This window comes from Lontra canadensis, unplaced genomic scaffold, assembly GCF_010015895.1.
Source record: "Lontra canadensis isolate GAN:19392208 unplaced genomic scaffold, GSC_riverotter_1.0 scaffold10, whole genome shotgun sequence".
Lineage (NCBI taxonomy): Eukaryota > Metazoa > Chordata > Mammalia > Carnivora > Mustelidae > Lontra > Lontra canadensis.
In genome coordinates, this window is record NW_022631004.1 from 16,940,263 (window position 1) to 16,961,693 (window position 21,431).

General features: G+C 39.7%; 1 protein-coding gene across 1 annotated transcript in view; it reads right to left on the reverse strand.

The window, feature by feature from the left end:
• Positions 1-650: 650 nt before the first annotated feature.
• The window catches only part of PINX1 (PIN2 (TERF1) interacting telomerase inhibitor 1), an 87,832-nt gene continuing 67,051 nt past the window's right edge, over positions 651-21,431 (reverse strand). Inside the window, exon 7 of the mRNA XM_032855734.1 lies at positions 651-1,371. Within this exon, the coding sequence (XP_032711625.1) occupies positions 886-1,371 (486 nt within the window). The 3' untranslated portion in view covers positions 651-885. The remainder of the gene's footprint in view (positions 1,372-21,431) is intronic.

The following is a 21,431-nucleotide window of genomic DNA, read 5'->3' on the forward strand; positions in this document are numbered from 1 at the left end:
ATGAAATGTTTATACTTTTAGGTACTTTTATAAGGCAGTCCCAATCTAGAGACTGGCTGATTTCCAGAGGAAATTACTTTCATGACCTTAGCTTCTCAGTATTTTTTAACCTCCTGAGGAACTCCTCCTCATTACAAATAAGGCAGAGCACAAGACAGGGGACTATCCCCAAGCACCACCACATGGAAGCAGCTCTGACTTTCCACACTCCGTGAGGGACAACTGGCTGAGAGGCCTCCTGGGAGACCTGGAAGATTAAGCTGTCCCCAGAGTCAGCTCACTTTGTTGTCTTGGGGAGAAGACCTCCGAATACACAGCCACCATCACTTGGTGGAAGAGAGGATATTAAAACAATCTCCCCAACCAAACCAAACTAAACCAAACAACACTCCAATCTGGGAACGTAAGCACATAATACCTGCTTGGCAAAAAATGCATGGTTGGCTATAGAACAGAAAGAACTATGTAAATCCAAACTATTGCCTCTTAATCCTTTAATTAGACTGAGTCCTTGAGAAGGAAGCACAATTCATTGTTACTGAAGGAAATCAAGAGCAAATACAGACTGTGACACACCTACACACACACGTGCCCATACATATAATGTAGCGTATTCAAATAAATATGAATAAACACTCAGGCTGAAGGGCTCATGGTCTAAAAAGAAATTTATTTGTTTATGAGAGACATGATTTGGGACAATAGAAAGTTCTCCAGGGATGTGTTGGGAAAAATGTGGTGAGAGGACGAGACTCAGCAACCCACGGGCATGTCAAAAGTTGTGCACAAACACTCTTGGGTGAACTCTGCTCTAACTTCAGGCCAAAGGTGCTTGCTCACAGGGCTCTGATAGCTGAATGGCTAGAAGGCCCTGGCTCGATGAATTTATTCGGAACCTTGCTTCTTTTTCTTCTTCTTCTTCGTCTTCTTCATTGGTATGTCATGTAATATAGCTTCCACTGCTTCCTCAACTTGCTTTTGCAGCTTTTTCTTTTCTCTTCTTTTTTTGGGCTTTGGGGTAATGTCCTGGTCATCATGAGGCCACACACAATCCTCTCCATCCTCAGCAGAAACACCAGAATTCTCATCCCGACAAGGGTCTCTAAGCTGCCATTCAGCTTGGTCTCTCTTCTTCTTGGCTTGCGGTTCGGTGTAAGTCTCCACATTTTTATCTTTTGCCTCCTTTTTTCTCTTCTTTCCCCTTTTTCTTTCCATTCGGGTCTCTGCAAGGTCAGGCCCTGTTGCTAAGACCTGTGGCTTATTCTTTAGCTCTGCCATCCGCTTGGCAAAGTACTCCTGGATGGTGAAGGCACTGGTCGTTGTAGTGGAAGATGCATTCCCATCTGGAGTGGCGGGGCTGGAATCATCATCCTAAGGTGGGGAAAAAAGTTAAAACCAATTAAGCATCAACTGTTGACTCTTCACAGCATCCCAAAGAACTACACATGGAACTACTCACCCTAGGCAGTAGAAGACCAGGCTAAGTGCCCAGCTTCTACCTGGGCTCTTTGTCTCCCTTTTGGTAGAGCTCAACTGCAAAGCACAGAACAAAATGGCCAGACACTTGGTTGAATACTGTATGTATTCAAACAGACAGAAGCTAACTTTGGGCAAGTCACCTACAGGGAATTGTGAGTAAATAGCTGCTTAGCAACAATGTTATGCCTGATGACTAAGTACCCAGAAGCTCCCTTAAAAACACAGGGACACTGAAGTTCTCCAGCTTTGTGATTTTATCGGACACCTATTTCAGCTCTATTATGGATTACACAGGTCTCTGTGCATTGACCCGGAAGCATAGATGACACAGGTATATGCTAGCCCTTCCTGTAACAGGAGCCCAATGCCAACCCAGAATCTGGTGTGTCAGGAACACCTCTCTCCTCCACAGACGGGGTGGCCCTCCAGAAGAGAATGCACAAAGGCTGGAAGTGTAAGTGTTCCCTCTGCCACACATAAAGGGCAGGTTATCATGGGGAACCATTCTTCCCTCGGCTGGGGTCGGGGAGAAGGGAGATGGCCCCATCCTTACTCCAACATGGATTAGATACTCATGGCTGTGTTAGTCTTGTTTCCAAATGTGAAGAATTACTCACTCATAACAGCTGGCATTAAGTGAGGTTTACATTTTAATTTTAAATAAATTCAGCTATAAGGCTTTAGAAGTGAGAAAATTCCTAACTTGATAGCTTGGCATAAAAAATGAAATGCTACCATCATCATATGGGTTTTGGCTGGCTGACAGGAAGAGGATGAAAATGTGTGAGAGAAAATAAGTACCTACAAGATGAAGAATATAAGGACTATGGTTTATGTAGTCAATGTTTAGAGTAACTATGCCCACAGAAACTTTTGAAAAAAGCCCTTAGACAATAATGCTAAACCTGGATTTTCATAATAACCGGGCTTCTTTTCATCTTTACTTACTTGCACGGAAGAGACTGGTTGACCCTTTCATGTTGGAAGGGTAGAAAAATGGCTTTCTGAATAAATTCATTTCCAAATTAGGATTCTACAAATTTTTCTGAACTTGTCAGGCAAAGTTCTGCCTATGCAGCTAACTTTATTACAAACCAACACATATAAATGGACCTTGCATTTTCTTGACAAAGAACTCAAAAACCAGCTCAGTGGAATCAACATAGCATCCTTTTCCAAATTCCAGCAGAATCAATACTCCATCAATGAACAACCAGGTTTTAGTGGCTATTGCCTCAGAGAGCTCTCATGAAAGGATACCATACCAACAATATCACAACTTATCCAATTAACACAAACCTTATTTTACTCAGGGCTAAAAACACAAAATCGTGTGGCCAATTTTTAAATTTCAAAATGTAAACAGCAGAACGTATAGAATAAACCAACTAAGTGCTGGAACAACTTCATACGTTACCTATCAAGCATTCAATTCTGGCTGCAATCCCATCATGTAATTTTGCAAAATATTTAAAAACAGCTGCCCCAGGAGAGCAAAACAATGTCACTTGTCTTTTTAATTCTTTAAGTGTTGAAAAAGCTGAAATTCTGCATAGCAGAATGAGAAAGCTTCTCAAGGTGCCCTGATGCCAGCTAATCCCAGTTTGATGGGCAAGAATGCTCTTGCCTTCCATTTAAGGTACAAAGCCACACCCAGACAGGAGACAGTCTGTGAAGGTGTCCTGTTTATGTAAAGCAGGTCTCATTTAGTTTCATGGCATTAAAAGAAGTTTATTTTATGCAGGCCAGCTCGTCTGGTGTCTGAGGAATTGAAATTTAAATTGCATCCTATGGCTCCTTACCTTGCTCACCTATGTATTACCTCCTGAATTCCTGCTTTTAACAGTTAAAACACAGGAACTAATTGCTGGCATTAATCACACTTTTAATTATTAGGAAATATAAGACTATTTTTGAGTCACTTGTTGAATTCAGCAGGCCTTTCTAATTCCAGAAAATAACTATGATCATAATCAACTCCTTATGGTGATAAGGATTTTAATAACCACGGGCCATTGCACACCAAGCTTAGCAGGGCATGGAGACAAGCAAAAGGTGCCAGCACTCAAATCCTATTTATCTCAAAGAAAGTGTAGGCAAAACAATGACTTGCTGGGGAGAGCCATTTAATGCCAGGGGCAGCCACCCTCCCACATCACAGGAATGTATCTGTTTTAAAAGCCACAGAAACAGGAGTAATCAGTTGCCGATCTGACTCTTGTAAGGGCAGTGCCTAGGACTCCTACAGCATAAGCTCTTATTTTGATTTTATAAAACATAAACCTAGTTTCTTACTATAGCAATTGTCATCCCTGTATTCTATATTCTTGGCCAAGAATATGAAAAATATATACCTTTTTAAGAAAACTATAACTTTTTTCATGTTTGGTCTTTATTTCAAAGTAAGACTGAAAAAAAGCAACAGTTGCTTCTAGTCGTTTGAAACAGAGACAACTTGCATCTTTCCACATTTCCATTAATCACATAATACAACCTCAAAAAAAAATTTATAATGCCACAAGTGACTTCTACTGTTTCGTAAACCTTGAGAATGCACCAATTTGCTAACAGTGTTCTAAAAAATCAGCCAAATAAATGACCAATACCTTGAAAACTTCCATTTCCATACAAAATGCTACCAAGAGAGGTACAGTTCTTATTAAACATTTGATTTATGCTTAGGAATTCAGAAAACTTTTTTTTTTTTTTTGGAATTCTAATCCTTGCTGTTAACTAATGAAGGTCCTTAAATGGATCCCATAGACTCTCTAAGACTGTTACCTATTATCAAGTCAAAGAAGTAGGTTAAAGGAGGTCACTTCCAAGGTGCCTTGGAGGTCTAAAACTTACTGATCTCTGAAGAGACATTTGTGCTGCCCATATCACAGAGAAGGTACAGTGAGGCAGTATAAGCAGGAAGAAGAGATCAGCTCTGTTCATAGCAAAGCACCACCCCAACTGTCAAGCCAAGATGCCATAGTGACACCAATATACATGCAGTCTACCCATGGGAAAAACATTTCTACACCACCTGTAAGAGAGCAGGCAGTCAACAAGGAGATCAAGTAATACCATTCAGAAGAGCTGAAAGAGCCAAATACTATTTTGTACTGAAGAGCTGTTAAGAATTTGTTTAAAAGAACAGATACTACATAGAGGATTAAATCAGTGAAAGCAAAAAACTTGGAGTGACTATTAACTGAAGGATAAATCTGTTTTATACCTATATCTTGAAAATCATCCCAAATACTTCTAAGAAAGGTCATAAAAATCTAAAACTTTTTTCCCCATAAAGCAAATTCCCATAAAGCTTTACTTAAATCTGCTATGTTTAAGCTAATTTAATTGTCTCACTAATTTACAAAGTAAAGGAAAAACAAAAAAAAATTGTCTTTCACTAAGTCCAATATATAGCTTTTTTTAAAACCAAGGACATATTACTATTTTTTTAAATTTTATTTTTCCAGTGTTCCAAGATTCATTGTTTATGCACCATACCCACTGCTCCATGCAATACGTATCCTCCTTAATACCCACCACCAGGCCCTTCCAAACCCCCACCCACCCCAAAGTCCCCTGTTTGTCTCTCAGAGTCCACAGTCTCTCATGCTTCAGCTCCCCCTCTGATTTCCCCCAGTTCACTTCTCCGTTCCTTCTCCTAATGTCCTCCATGTTATTCCTTATGCTCCACAAGTAAATTAAACCATATGATAATCGACTCACTGCTTGACTTATTATTTCACTCAGCATAATCTCCTCCAGTCCTGTCCATGTAAAAAATGATAATAAATTCTCTTTTGTACTTAACAATTTTGAAGGTTCTCTTTTTCTATACCTTGGCTTCAAAATCCCCACCGATCCTTCACATACCCTAAATTTGTGTTCTCCAAAGGCAGAGCGTGGGGGAAACGCTAATGATTTTACCCAACTGGAATTAAAACTGGTGGGCTTCTGGAATGAATGATGGGCAACCTCTCCCTTGGCTTTTATGCCTTCACAGCCCAAGATTCTTTAAGTCCTGGCTTGAGTGGGCCAAGAGTTTTCATAGCTGCCTAGTTATGGCATGCTCAAGGAGAAATGCAGGCTTTCACTTTGGTCCAGTGACAGATACAGGTTGTAGAGTCGTCTGTGTGGGAGCTGGGCTCTGCCTGTGGAATTCCCCCAGGCTTTACGCTAACCACAGCCTCTTGTCAGTTCACGCGGTCAGGGACATGTCCGAAGTAAATGTGCATGTCCAGGACCAAGCAGGATACCTAAGACGAAGCTTTGCAAAGAAAGAGGTCCATGAACGAGGAGGGGAAATAAGGGAATAACAAAAGCAGTTTTAAAACAAACCTCTCCCTAAATTTGTAATATGTCCACTGTATTGCCTTCCTTTTCGTCAATTACTCAAAAAGACCCAAGGGTACATTTAGAGTCTTGAAATCTTTTCCATGTATTTTAGAACCTACTCTTTTTAAAATATAAAGTGCAACAGTTTCTTGTGTTGTTCTGTTTCCTGAGTTAATATTGTCTGTTCCCAGAAAATCTCAGTCTTCTCATTTCTCTGAGTTTACAAAAGTACATGTTAACGAGTCAGAATGGTTAAAATTAGCAAGTCAGGAAATGACAGGTGTTGACAAGGATGTGGAGAAAGGGGAACCCTCCTACACTGTTGGTGGGAATGCAAGCTGGTGCAACCACTCTGGAAAACAGCATGGAGGTTCCTCAAAAAGTTGAAAATAGACCTACCCCATGACCCAGCAATCATGCTACTGGGTATTTACCCTCAAGATATAAATGTAGGGATCCGAAGGGGCACGTGCACGCGAATGTTTATAGCAGCAATGTCCACAATAGCCAAACTGTGGAAAGAACCTAGATGTCCATCAACAGATGAACCAATAAAGATGTGGTATATACATAATGGAATACTACGCAGCCATCAAAAAACAAAATCCTGCCATTTGCAACAATGTGGATGGAACTAGAGGGTATTACGCTAAGCGAAGTAAGTCAATCAGAGAAAGACAATTATCATATGATCTCTCTGATATGAGGAATTTGAGAGGCAGGACGGGGATCATGGGGGGTATGGAGGGAAAAATGAAACGAGATGAGATCGGGAGGGAGACAAACCATAAGAGACTCTTAATACCCCAAAACAAACTGAGGGTTGCTGGGGGGTGGGAAGAGAGAGATAGGGTGGCTGAGTGATGGACATTGGGGATGGTATATGCTATGGTGAGTGCTGTGAATTATGCAAGACTGATTAATTCACAGACCTGAACACTGAAGCAAATAATATATGTTAATAAAAAAATACACACTGTTTTTAATTTGTAGTTAAAATAATGCAACTTTGGAGAATTTCATTTGAAATGTGAAGCAAGATACAATTAACAGGGGAAATGCATGTGCAAATTAATGGTTGTTTTCATGAGCGATTTAATCTTCATGTTCATTTAAAAGTAGGTGATTATTGTGTGTCTAAAATTTTACTGTGAGAAAATATTGGTCCTAGGTGTACAAAATAAAGAATTCATAATGTTTAAACTAAAAAAAAAAAAACAAAAAACTGACAATCAGTTTTCCCAAATGATAGCTGGGGCCTTAATTTCTACCCAAGCGATAAATATTCTGTGGGATGTAACTCAGGAGGGCCTGTTCCTCACTTCACAGAAGCTCAATGGTTTAAAGCTAGAAGGTCCCTGTGGGAATGCTGCAGTCAGTCACAGAAGGAAACTTGACCCAACAAGGCCATACCTGATGTACTGAAGAAAGCAGCCACTATTTCTCAGATGCCTTCAAAATGCCAGTCACTTATTACCATAAGTCAGCCCATGTGACCCTCACAGCAACCCAAGGAAAGGAACTGTCTCCATTTTACAGATCAAAGCACTTAACTGCAGAAGGTCTTGGGGCCACAAGGCTGCCAGAAACAAAGCCCTTTCTCTTTCCACTACGGCATCTTAACTTTTGGCCTATGTCACACAGATTCACTTGTTGCTGCTGCCATCTTCAGAAATCATCCTAATACGGAAATGTGTATCAGCTGGTCATATAACCCATGGACGAAGATCCACACTCAACTTTGACGAGGGCAGAAAGTAACTCATGCAAAAGCTTCACGTAGAAAAAATGTCACCAGTACTAGATACTACTTTCTAAACAGAAAAAACCAAAAACAAAAACAAAAACAAAACAAACCCTTATGTAGTTTGCAGTTTATATAAATAAAAAATAGCCTAAAGCCAGGCTGAAGAGGTTTATAATTGGTCAAATTAGCATGTAAATTCACTTAGCAAAGTGTGAGGGTTTTGAAGCAGGAAGTAAAAGTTGAGTCCAAACTTCCACCTAAGGTAAGACTCCCTCATGGACAGATGTCTTACAACTTCCAGCCAGACACCTCTAATACTGAAAGCGATTACTTGGGGAGGTGGGCAGTACCTCCTACTGTTAACTTGCTTTGTCTCCGTTTTCTCAAAAGCAATAGTTAGATTCCAGAGGTCAAGCCTATTCTTGCGCCATTCTGAGGCTGGAGAATCTTAGGACCTAAACCGATCTCTGGCAGTTCTGAATTACCATTGGGATTGGGAGCAGAGGGACAGAATGGATGTAAAGGAAACAAGACGTTGCAAAGAGGGATCCTTACAACATCAATTATAATACATCACAATCATCTCAGGTGCCTGAAGGATGCCCAAAACTACACATGTCAACTTTTCTCCAGTATCCACAGAATTCTGAGTTTGTTGGGTGTTTCTCTTACATAATTCTCTCTAGAGGCTCTGCAGCTCAATAAGCTATCTGCTCAAACACCTCTGGGTTCACAGTCCTCTTTGCCTTTCAAACATGTATACTGAGGTGGATTAACAGCAAAATGCCCAAATTAAAAGGATTCTCCTTATTGTTCTCAAAAGGATGTTGTTAGCATCTTTCAGGGCAAGAAAACAGACCAGTGTGGGTTGAGAATTCAGTGAGATGTTTTGGGCAAATGCACTCTAAATATAAAAACTTACGACAGATTAGTACGGCAATGGGCTTTCAAAGGCAAAAGTCTTTCAGCTCACTGGCCTCTCTCATATGTGACATCTTAAGTGACAAGATGACTGGAGCCTTTTGATTTCCATGTTAAAACACATTCTACAACAGTAATCCTTCAACTTTCCTCATTGAAAGAAAAAGTAGAGGCCCTGAGCGCGAAAGCAATGGATTTAGCAACTGGAATTATTAGCTCTGACAGCTGGTGCCTGCAATGAGCAAATGCTCACTTCCTCTCTTCTCTGTCCTCAGCTTGGGCTGGATCAGTCTGTGCAAAGTTAAGAAAGCTTGGAGAGTGAGTGCTCTGAAAGAATATTTTGTATCTTTTCCAAATTTTTCAGCAGGACAGTTCTGACAAACACGAATTATGTCTTGATGTACTCCTGGGATGTAGAAATTATACCCATTCATTTTGGACAGAGATAAAGTTATGAAGTGATTTCATCACTTACAGGATGAGGCACTGCTGTACGCGCTACAGCCTCTGCCAACAGCTGGGGCAGAATGCGCTGATGCAGTCACTCATTATGGGAGGCCTAGGATGTTCCTGCAGAGCCTTTCCACATTGTGAGGTGCGTCAGCTTCTGGAAGATGGAGTGCAAAACTGCCTCCTTCAACAAGGCTGATCACTTGTGACATATCCCCTCTTGTTTACTGTCTGTGACTAGCAATTAATGAGCTACTTTTATTTTCTGATTTTGTATAATTTGCTGTGTAAGCATCTTCCCAGGGAAATGCTAAGTTCCTTGAGGGCAGAGACCATTCCTATTTCACTTATATTCAGCACACACTCTCCACGGAGGAACAACCACATGGCAGGTGCTCAAGGAAAGCACAGAAGATACCAAACCCAAGCAGATCAAGGCTGATGCTCTCCCTACCACACACTGAGCCATAAGCTTTGTATACATTGGTAGAGATCTGTCTGCCTGCTGGGCAGGCCTAATGACTAGAAGGTGCTTGGAAGGGTAGGAAGGAGAGAGTCAGCATTTTGCAGTATACATTCTTCCCATCCAGATGAAACCGTTTCCTTCTCATCAGATGCCACCGCACTTCATGGTGCACCCTGCTTCTCTAACAACTTAGAGAGATCAACCAGTTACTTCCTGTGGCCCTTAGCGATTCAGAGGAGCTCAGTCAACTGATGCACACACTTCTCCTCTGGTCTGTTACTCCACATGTTACCATAGTCACCTCCCAGGAAATAAGTCAATTGGAAACAACAACAACAACTAGGTGCTGTGTTCTATGAGAACTGTCACATGCATTCCATGGGACGAGTGGAACAGAGCAACAGAACAGCCTGGATGGGCTGAATAGCTCTTGTCATCAAAAGAAAAGGGCGGACAGCAAGAGAGTTCTAGGGCACATCAAAGGCAAAGGTAGGAGCTTATTTTAAGAAGACAAACAGCTGGATGAAAGTGCCACTATAAGCCCCTGGCTGCAAGTTGTTAAGGTTGTATCCTGAGCTGAAAATACAACCTAGGAAAGCCTCTTACTCTAGAGTCATTAGAATGGGTTTGTTTCCAAAGGTTAAGCTAAGCAGTGATCAAAACTGTTAGTCAGAAAGCAGGAACTGTGCAGCCATGCCAGCATTTCTCTCCTTGCTTTCCATGTACCTTTTGTTTCCATATAATTGAAAACATTTAGTGTTTTCTTGACAAAGAGTTGTTTCTGTGCTCACAAAAAAATTTATTCAAATGTGAAATTGTGTGTGTCTGTGTGTGTGTGTGTGTTTCAAGATCTTCAACACTCACATCTAGAGATAGGCTAAACACACAAAGTTTCAGTTGTAACCAGTCTTAGGGAATCTGCTTGGGAAACATAATTGCGTTTAGTATCAGAAAGCATCACAAGAGTTAAGAACAAATACAAAACTCTCCCTGACTGAAGAGAAAATCTGACTAAAATTTGGGTTAAAAATAAAAAAACAGAATATCGGCAGAGGTGGAGAAAACCTATAGACTCTGCGTATTGGGGGTGCAGGTGTACACACACAAACAAACGGGTTCTAGGAACCCATGGCATGTATTAGAAGCACACTCTGCAGGGGCTCCAGCAGAGTACTCTCTGGAACAGTGATGACAAACTATGGCCCATGGGCCAAATCCAGCCTGCTGCTGATCTCTGAATACCTCACAAGTTAAAAAACAGGTTTACATTTTAGGGGTGCCTAAATGGCTCAGCTGGTTAAGTGTCCAACTCTTGATTTCAACTCAGGTCATGATCTCAGGGTTGTGAGACTGAGCCCTGCTTGAGATTCTCTCTCTCCCTCTGCCCCCACCCTCAATAAATAAATAAATAAATAAATAAAATCTTAAAAAAATTTTTTTTTTCATTTTAAATGGTTAGGGGAAATCAAAAGACTATCTTATGACTTGTGAAAATTATATGCATTTCAAATATCATTGTCCATAAATAAAGTTTTGAATTGCAACAGTAAAGAATTTGTGGAAATTTGTTTCTCTCTAGAGAGAAATAAACATAATAGATGCTAAGTAAGTATTTGCTGAACAAATAAATTTATTATCAAATATCTGCTTTTGGAAGTATTAGATGCTCTGGAGTATACACACATACACACATATACATACAGACACATCTACATCCACATTTATACGGAACTGGGGGGCTTTGGATTTGATGGGAGTTCTTAATGTCAATCACTTGCTATCTTCCTGAATTAATGCTGGTGAATAGTAGAGAGGCTGCTAACTGCTATCTGATTTCAATCAGCAAAGGATGGTAGACAAGGAGAAAGTCTGGTGATGAAGTGATCAGACATCAAAGAGAATTCTCAACACCCTACAAACCTACAGAGATATCTTTCTAATAATTAGGCATTAGAACTTTCTTGGAATTTACAAACTCAGACGAATAAACTGGACATCCTCAGAGAAAATAATGGAAAACTAGAAGGGACAAAATATCTCGCTCTGCACTGAACAACAGGAGAGCAATACAAATAATGCCAAATTCCTCATATGAAGGCCAATGCTAACAAAACTGTTCATGTCTTCTTTTTTTTTCTTTTGCCTCGACAGCTGCTCCAACTGCCATCCATTAAGAGAAGCCAACATAAACGTGTTTCAAAATGATGGTTCTCTATGGCAACAATTTCTCAAGTAACTGATATCAAAACTCCTGATGAGAGTCATACAGCCTCTGGGGAAAACGAGGAGAAAGAAAAGAGGAGCAGGTTTCTTGCCTCCCTGAAAGGTCCTAAGGCTCAGAAGTTGCAGTGACTCATGTGACAACATTTCACAACATACTAGCCCTTAGAAGATAAACGAACCTCCTGCAAAGCTAGAAATGATCAATGTGACGTAGACACCAACTTCTTTAAATAAAGTCTAAAATTAATCCAAACTGACTATATTTTATAATTCTAGGTCAACTGGTTCTCTTTGCTGTTCTCTGGAGGCAGGACAAATAGCTTTTATCCATAGTTGAAGGGTAGTCTCTGAATCTTTTTTTTTTTTTTTAAGATTTTATTTATTTATTTGACAGATACACAGAGATCACAAGCAGGCAAGGAGGCAGGCAGAGAGAAAGGGGAAACAGGCTCCCCGCTGAGCAGAGAGCCCAATGCGGGGCTCAATCCCATGACCCTGAGATCATGACCCAAGCCGAAGGCAGAGGCTAACCCACTGAGCCACCCAGGCGCCCCTAGTCTCTAAATCTTAAAGAGCAAAAGCAGAGGCTACCTGAGAATCAGATTCTTCCATCCTTACTCCAGAAAAGACATGATAATTGCTTAGGAATCATGAAAACTCATACTCAGCTTCCTTATTATAGAAAGCACAGCATTTTTTGAAGAGTTCAGAGAACCTAGTACTTTGAAACTAGGATTAGAGGAAGAATAGTTATCTGGAATAGTCAAGATTACTTTTTTTTTTTTAAGATTTTATTTATTTATTTGACAGAGAAGAAACAGTGAGAGAGGGAACACAAGCAGGGGAAGTTGGGGAGGGAGAAGCAGATCCTCCACTGAGCAGAGAGCCTGACGTGGAACTCGATCCCAGGACCCCGAGATCATGACTTGAGCTGAAAGCAGATGCTTAAAGTCTGAGCCACGAGGTGCCCTCAAGATTACTTTTAAGAGAAAGGTAAATTAGGTAAATGAAGTCACTAATAAAAGAAAGTCCCTCAGTTCTTGTATATTATATAAGGTTAATAACCCTTCTATACTCTTTTTAATTGACCAGAAATCAAAATAACAATTAAAAACATTTAAAAATACTTTTTAGGAGTAGATTTGGTAGGGCAAAATAATTCTATTTTTAAAGGATATTTAAGTTATTAGTAAGAGTAAATAAATAAAATTCTGAACTCGGTGAGTTACATAACGTAATAAAAGTAAATGACACAAAAATATGACCTTGAAAAGGCTCAGGTCCAATGATTTGGCCATTTTGTCCCTCTGAACAGCCACTGAGCACCTATCATTTACCTGACCATGGTTGGGACCTTGATAAGAAGCTCCCATCCCGAGAGAGACAGACTGAAAAAAATATCAATAAAAAAATAAGACTGGAGTAGATCTCATGTAAGTAGTCTTCCCACCACCACATCAAAAATTAAAATTAAAAAAAAATGCACTGTATATCAACCTTTTGTCTGTACTGTCATTTGCAAATATCTTCTCCCATTCAGTGGGTTGCCTCTTTGTTTTGTTGACTGTTTCCTTTGCTGTGCAGAAGCTTTTGATCTTGATGAAGGCCCAAAAGTTCATTTTCGCTTTTGTTTCCTTTGCCTTTGAAGACATATCGTGAAAAAAGTTGCTGTGGCTGATATTGAAGAGGTTACTGCCCATGTTCTCCTCTAGGATTCTGATGGATTCCTGTCTCACGTTGACGTCTTTTATCCATTTTGAGTTTATCTTTGTGTATGGTGTAAGAGAATGGTCGAGTTTCTTTCTTCTACATATAGCTGTCCAGTTTTCCCAGCACCATTTATTGAAGAGACTGTCTTTTTTCCACTGTATATTTTTTCCTGTTTTGGCAAAGATTATTTGACCATAGAGTTGAGGGTCCATATCTGGGCTCTCTACTCTGTTCCACTGGTCTATGTGTCTGTTTTTATGCCAGTACCATGCTGTCTTGGTGATCACAGCTTTGTAGTAAAGCTTGAAATCAGGTAACGTGATGCCCCCAGTTTTGTTTTTCTTTTTCAACATTTCCTTAGCGATTCGGGGTCTCTTCTGATTCCATACAAATTTTTGGATTATTTGCTCCAGCTCTTTGAAAAATACCGGTGGAATTTTGATCGGAATGGCATTAAAAGTATAGATTGCTCTAGGCAGTATAGATATTTTAACAATGTTTATTCTTCCGATCCAAGAGCATGGAATGGTCTTCCATCTTTTTGTGTCTTCTTCAATTTCTTTCATGAGTGTTCTGTAGTTCCTTGAGTACAGATCCTTTACCTCTTTGGTTAGTTTTATTCCCAGGTATCTTATGGTTCTTGGGGCTATAGTAAATGGAATCAATTCTCTAATTTCCCTTTCTGTATTTTCATTGTTAGTGTATAAGAAAGGATCTATAAAGAACTCCTCAAACTCAACACACACAAAACAGACAATCATATTAAAAAAATGGGCAGAAGATATGAACAGACACTTCTCCAATGAAGACATAAATGGCTATCAGACACATGAAAAAATGTTCATCATCACTAGCCATCAGGGAGATTCAAATTAAAACCACATTGAGATACCACCTTACACCACTTAGAATGGCCAAAATTAGCAAGACAGGAAACAACATGTGTTGGAGAGGATGTGGAGAAAGGGGAACCCTCTTACACTGTTGGTGGGAATGCAAGTTGGTGCAGCCACTTTGGAAAACAGTGTGGAGATTCCTCAAGAAATTAAAAATAGAGCTTCCCTATGACCCTGCAATTGCACTACTGGGTATTTACCCCAAAGATACAGATGTAGTGAAAAGGGCCATCTGTACCCCAATGTTCATAGCAGCAATGGCCACAGTCGCCAAACTGTGGAAAGAACCAAGATGCCCTTCAACGGACAAATGGATAAGGAAGATATGGTCCATATACACTACGGAGTATTATACCTCCATCAGAAAGGATGAATACCCAACTTTTGTAGCAACATGGACGGGACTGGAAGAGATTATGCTGAGTGAAATAAGTCAAGCAGAGAGAGTCAATTATCATATGGTTTCACTTATTTGTGGAGCATAACAAATAGCATGGAGGACAAGGGGAGATGGAGAGGAGAAGGGAGTTGAGGGAAATTGGAAGGGGAGGTGAACCATGAGAGACTATGGACTCTGAAAAACAATCTGAGGGTTTTGAAGGGGCGGGGGGTGGGAGGTTGGGGGAACCAGGTGGTGTGTCTTAGGGAGGGCACGGATTGCATGAAGCACTGGATGTGTGCAAAAACAATGAATACTGTTATGCTGAAAAGAAATTTAAAAAAAAATGCACTGGGAGAAACTAAATGATAGAGAAACTAAATGATAAGAAAACCAACTGCAAAACAACTCAGTTCAATAAATCCCTAACCGATTAAAGGGAGACCACAATTCTAAAGAGTTCATAGAAAATAAATTAGCCATCAGGGAAATTCATATCAAAACTACAATGAGATACCACCTTACCCTAGTCAGAATGGCAAAAATTAACAAGGCAGGAAACAACAAGTGTTGGCGAGGATGTGGAGAAAGGGGAACCCTCTTACACTGTTGGCGGGAATGCAAGTTGGTATAGCCACTCTGGAAAACAGTATGGCGGTTCCTCAAAAAGTTAAAAATGGAGCTACCTTCCCACCCAGCAACTGCACTACTGGGTATTTACTTGAAAGGTACAGATGTAGTGAAAAGAAGGGACACATGCACCCCAAGGTTTATAGCAGCAATGGCCACAACAGTCAAACTGTGGAAGAAGCCGAGATGCCCTTCAACAGACGAATGGATAAAGATGACGTGGTTCATATACACAATGGACTATCACTCAGCCGCCAGAAAGGATGAACACCCACCATTTGCATCAACATGGATGGAACTGAAGGGGATTAAGCTAAGTGAAATAAGTAAAGCAGAGAAAGACAATTATCATATGGCTTCACTCATATGTGGAACATAAAAAATAGAACAGAGCATCACAGGGGAAGGGAGGTAAAACTGAATGGGAAGAAATCAGAGAGGGAGACAAACCATGAGAGACTCTGGGCACTGGGAAACAAACTGAGGGTTTCAGAGGGGAGGAGGGTGGTGCGATGGGGTAGCTGGGTGATGGGTAATAAAGAGGGCATGTGTTAGGATGAGCACTGGGTGTTACATGTAACTAATGAATCACTGAATACTACATCAAAAACTAATGATGTACTATATGGTGGCTAACTTAACAAAAAATTAATTAAAAAAAAGAAACATTATTGCTACTATTAAACATATAATCCTTATGTGTTATTATACATATTAAATATATAATCTCTCAGTTTTATGTAAGCTATAATTTTTCTATTTGATAAGGAAGAATGATAATATCTTAAAAGTTTAAGTAAAAAAAAAACAAGTAATGCTGCTTCCCTACCTGCTGAGAACCCAAAAAGGTTCTGTAAAGTAAGACCTGCTTCTTGTTATTGTCCCTAACTGGCTCTGCCTCTGCGGAGATGCAGTGCCCTATACACAGGGCTTCTCAATCTGTCAGGGGTGAAGGGCCCACTGTTTTGTTTTGTTTTAAATCGCCAATCCATTGTGGACCAAGACTTTTGTAAACAGACCAAGGCTATTTATTAAGCAAAGAAAATAAAGTAAAATAGAATACAATAAAATATTAAAAATACTTAGAAAAGTGAAATTTTAAAAAAGACCTAAAAAACACAAGTTCCAATTTATGAAATTTAATATCAAGCTACAAAAGTCCCTAGATACTTACTCTAATTTCTGTCTCCTTTTTATGGGCTGGTCTGTGGACCATACTGTGAACGGCAGTGGTATATATTGTTAGTGACCAAGGGAAAGAAAGAAAGGTACGGAGTTCAACATAGTGCAAGTAGCAATCACCCGAGTGTCAAAAATATTTGACTCACATCTGACAGAATGTGTTATCTTGGACAAGTCACTGGCCTTTTGCACCTCAAAGTGAATTATTTGCAAAACATGAAAGTAGGGCTACTCAATGACTTTTCTCCAACACAGCTTTGCACTGTGTGCTGTTCTCCAAATGAAATCTTAAACAGAGGCCAACATGTAACACACCAGAACTGTGGTAGAGGTGGGTTAGGGGAACCCAAAGCTCCTGTCTTAAACCTCCTTTCCCCTGGTAAGGCCCCTGAAGCATCTCTAGAAACTCTGAGGGCTCTATGTGGAGTTGGAAAAAAGACAGCTATGTTTTTTAAGATCTATTACAATTCTAACATTCTAACATGCTATAGCCTTGATAAATTTCACAGCACTCAGAGTCAGGAGACTAAGAAGCTTTCAAGAATAAAACCAGGCCTTTACTATTATATAATAACCACAATTCTTAAAGTTGTCATTAACGTTTATAATGCCAGCAATTGGCTGTCAGAAGTGTCCAGTGAACAATTTCTTCCAAAATTGGTAACAAAGCATCAAGCCTGGCCTCCTTAATGCTGTAAAGTCTTGCAAACTGGGTCCTGAGGATCTAGAATATTCAGAATGATGTCATTCTTCCTGCTTCACCTGGTGAGGTTCCAAAGAGGACCCAGAGGGGAGACGGTGATGCCCAGACCCACATCACCGGTGTCCTTGCAGACTATTTCACGAGAAGCGAAGCATCGCCTTCTCACAAGCCATGGCCATGCTCTAACCCAAAGGAAGGCTCCTTTTCATCCTATTTTCGTTACATTACAGGATGAAGATCTGGGAGAGAACGTTATTTCTGTTTTCCAGGCAGGAGAGAGGGTTAGAAGGAAAAACGAGCCAATATTTCACTCTTCTCTTCCAAAACTGGGCCATCTGTATGTCAATTTCTTATTATCACAAAAGCTCTCAAAACCATTTGCTTGATCTGTCAACAAACAAAAAGCCAAATCTAATCCTTTCAGTCCAAACCTACGCCCTGGCAAAAGTCTAACTAAACAAAACAGTCCAGTGACTTAACAACTCTTGGGTTATTTTAGTAGTTCTTCCCTTTACTGCCCCCCACTTCTTTTTCTTTTCTTCTTCTTTATTATGAGTGTCTTATTATAAATTGGGTTTGTGAACTATAAGACAATATAAATTTTTACTGTACTAAAACAACTTTCAAGAAAGCAATGACCCACTTTCTCCTTTCTGGCTCTTACAGAAAGTAGAGGCAGGCCCCCAAACCCTGTTTGAAGTCCTTGCTGCCAGGAGATGGTCGGTTTATGTCTCTTGTCCTAGGACAGGAAAAGGATGCACTCTCGGCACCGTGTGCTAGGGAGAGATAAGGCCAGAGATTTCTGTCCTCAGCACCTTATCAGCTTTTCCTGCTACTTTCCAGAGCAGACAGCACCATGACTGGCAATAAACTAAACTAGTCTAAGGGTGTGTGTGTGTGTCTGTGTGTGAGTGTGTGTGTAGCTTGAGATGGGTGGGGGGAGGTAGGAAGGGGTATAAAATGAGGAAAAGAGATGAGGTTTTTAATATATCTTAAATTAGTTTGGTCCAAATAAAGTTGCCCTTCTCCCTCACCCCCCAAACACATTTGTTTTCGATCTCTTTTTGCTAAAACTGCCATTAACAAGGATAAAAGCTTTTATAAGAACTTCCTTTCTGGTTGGAATGCACTACCACTTTCCTTGCTTTGAGCCCTGCCCCTAACCTCCGTATGCTACTGGCTTCTGGGCACGTAGCATAAGACCCATCTGCTGTCCATGCTCTGACGGGGGCCTATAAACCACAGACTGCAGAGAGAATGTTCTCTTGGGGCACATGTGTCACATTGAGACAACTGGTGTTTTCTGTGGCCAATTCCACTTCCATCTTGCAGAGGAGGAAGCAAAGCTGTGAGAGATTCCTCCAAATACAGAAGGATGTCACTGGTAGCCTCTTTCATTCTGCAACAAATCACACCTGTAAATCCAAAAAGGCTTCTATGCTTTAGAAATCCCGGTCTTTTTCCAGCTGGGGAACACAGACAGCTGCGGGGGAAGAATCTAGACTAAGCAGGGAAATTTAAAATTAGTTATGGCCTTAGTTATTTCTAATGAACTCATACAGAAGTGATACATATTTAGCAGTCTTCTTTGTAAAACTTTTACCATGGAAATTTCCAAACATAAAAAGCTGAGAAAACAGTAAAATGAACCCAGTAATATCTAATACCGAGCTTTAACCATTATCAACACAAAACCATTACAAACCCTACTCCCATTAATTCAAAGCAAATCAAAGATATCATGTATTTTCATCTACAAGTGTTTTAGTATGTGTGTCTACAAGGTAACAGCTCTAAGAAAAATCCATAACTAGAATACTATTATCACATAAAAAGATTAACAGAAATTGTTTAACATCACTAAATATCTAGCCTGTATTCACAGTGGTTTAATTGTCTTTTAATTCTTTTATTAATTTCAATTCAATTTATAATTGTCTTTTATTTCTTATTACAGTTCATTTGAATCAGTTTCCAAATAATATTGTGATTAGTTGCTAGGTCTCTTGTCTTTTAGGCTATTCATTCTCATTCTCTCTTTTGCTTTTTCAATTTCTTACTGATGAAATCAAGGCATTTGTGCTACTGAGTTCTCTCAGAATCTGAATTTTGCTGAATGGATCCCTGTGGTTAAGATGTCCCTGTCTCACAGATGTCCTGTAAAGTTAAATCTAGAGGCAGCTTTGTTTTCCCACGTAATACTCCTCCAATACAGCATGTTGCTTTATGAAAAAGTGGGATGGATTCATGGTTAAATAAGCTTGGGAAACAAGCCTATGCTATTGCTCCCTTTGATTCATAATGCACACTGTCATCTGAGATATCTAGTAGTTGTTAAACTTCAGAACTTACCAAAGTTATTTCACTTTGGAACCCTTTTTGGCATAAAATTCATTGACACCCCACGGAATTAGTGCTCTGCTGAACTTGCTTTAAGAAGGTGTGTTTACACAGATACTGCCATGGTCTGGATAAGATGAGTAGTTTTTCTGATTAAATCTTAGAGCTAAATCTTTGATTTCCCTTGTCTAAGGGGGCAGGCTTTTCCCAATGAACCATACATTTTATGCAAAACTGGCAGACACCTGGAAGGGAAGTGACAAGAAGACCAGACAATCATTCTGTCATGAACAACCAGCTTGCTAGGTGACTTTGGGAAGAGAGGTTAGCTCTTCTCCAGATACCCCATTATTGACACGTAACTATCCATTCTCAGGCTTAGTCAAAAATATCACTTCTCCATCTTGTAATGGAAGGTGATAGAGGAATAACATGTCCTAAATCATACAAGTATGTATGTATCAAGTTTTAAGACTGCCTATACTCTAATCATTTTCTTTATAGAATTATGTGCAAGCATTAAGAGCTATATGTTCTGACCAATCAGATAATCTGGGTGAAGAAAGACCTTAGAACCAGGTTCCACTTAAAAGTTTGTGCAGAGTTCAAACTACAGAATAATTAGTAATTTCTAATATAATTAAGAGGGTAAAAATGGAGAACATAATCAAGAATCAATGAACATATAAAAAAATTCATATTTAAGAAAGTAATTCCTGGTGCACCTGGGCGGCTCAGTAGGTTAAGCCTCTGCCTTTGGCTCAGGTCATGATTTCAGGGTCCTGGGATTGAGCCCCACATCGGGTTATCTCTCAGCAGGGCGCCTGCTTCCCCACCACGCCCCCCCCACCCCTGCCTGCTGCTCTACTTGTGATCTCTCTCTCTGTCAAATAAATAAATAAAATCTTAAAAAAAAAAAGAAAGCAATTCCTAAAAACAAAATGAAATAAATACATGTGAATATCTACACAGAACGGAATTCCAAATGACCTTAAAACACCATAATTTGACTGTATATACCCTAATGGGATTCACCCTAAGGAAAAAAAGAAATGGTAAAACAACAAAAAACACTTCATCCTTTTTTTTTTCCTTTTTTTCTGGATAAGTTATCAGTGTTCTTCTCTAACTATCATGTAGTTGGGATGGAAAATGTAAAGGGAAATAAACAAATAAATAAAATAATAGTATAATGCTTTTATTTCTAGAATCCATAGATTCTAAGAATTCTTACTGTGGGCAAATAAAGATAAAAGATTAATAATGTTAAGTCCTATGGTCCTGAATTTGAACCAGTAAAATGAATATAAACTCATAATTTATTTTATTATTACAAAATACAGTTTGGGAGCCTGGGTAGCTCAGTTAAGTGTCTGCCTTCAGCTCTGGTCCTGATCTCAGGATCCTGGGATCGAGCCCCACACAGGACTCCCTGCTCAGTGGGAATTCTACTTCTCTCCCTCCCTCTGCTGCTCCCCCTGCTTGTGTACATGTTCTCTCTCTCTTTCTTTCTGTCAAATAAATAAAATCTTTAAAAAATATATAGTTCTATCTATGCAATAAGGGCTAGGAACAAAGACCAACCTAACGGCAATGAGCAAACCTACTGCCCAGACTGTGGTCTCCAAACATTATTTACCACCAAAAGGAACCAGGGAGAAATGGATGACTCCAAGTCTGAGGCAGCAAACTTATATAGTAAGCCTGGAAAATCTCTTCCTAAGTAAGAAGGAATGATCAAATACCATTATAGGGTCATGTCAAAAGAATTCAGGAACCAACCTGAAGAGGTTTCCACTGGGCAAAGATGGAAAATCTGATCATTAAAAAAATAAATGCAACACAGTGAAACACAACAGATGTATTTTACTCCATGAGTGATACAAAAAAGGAAAACTCATTGGTCACTTTCAGACAATGCTAGAGAATCTACTCTATTTAAAAACTGGTAAATAAAGGAAACAAATAAAATA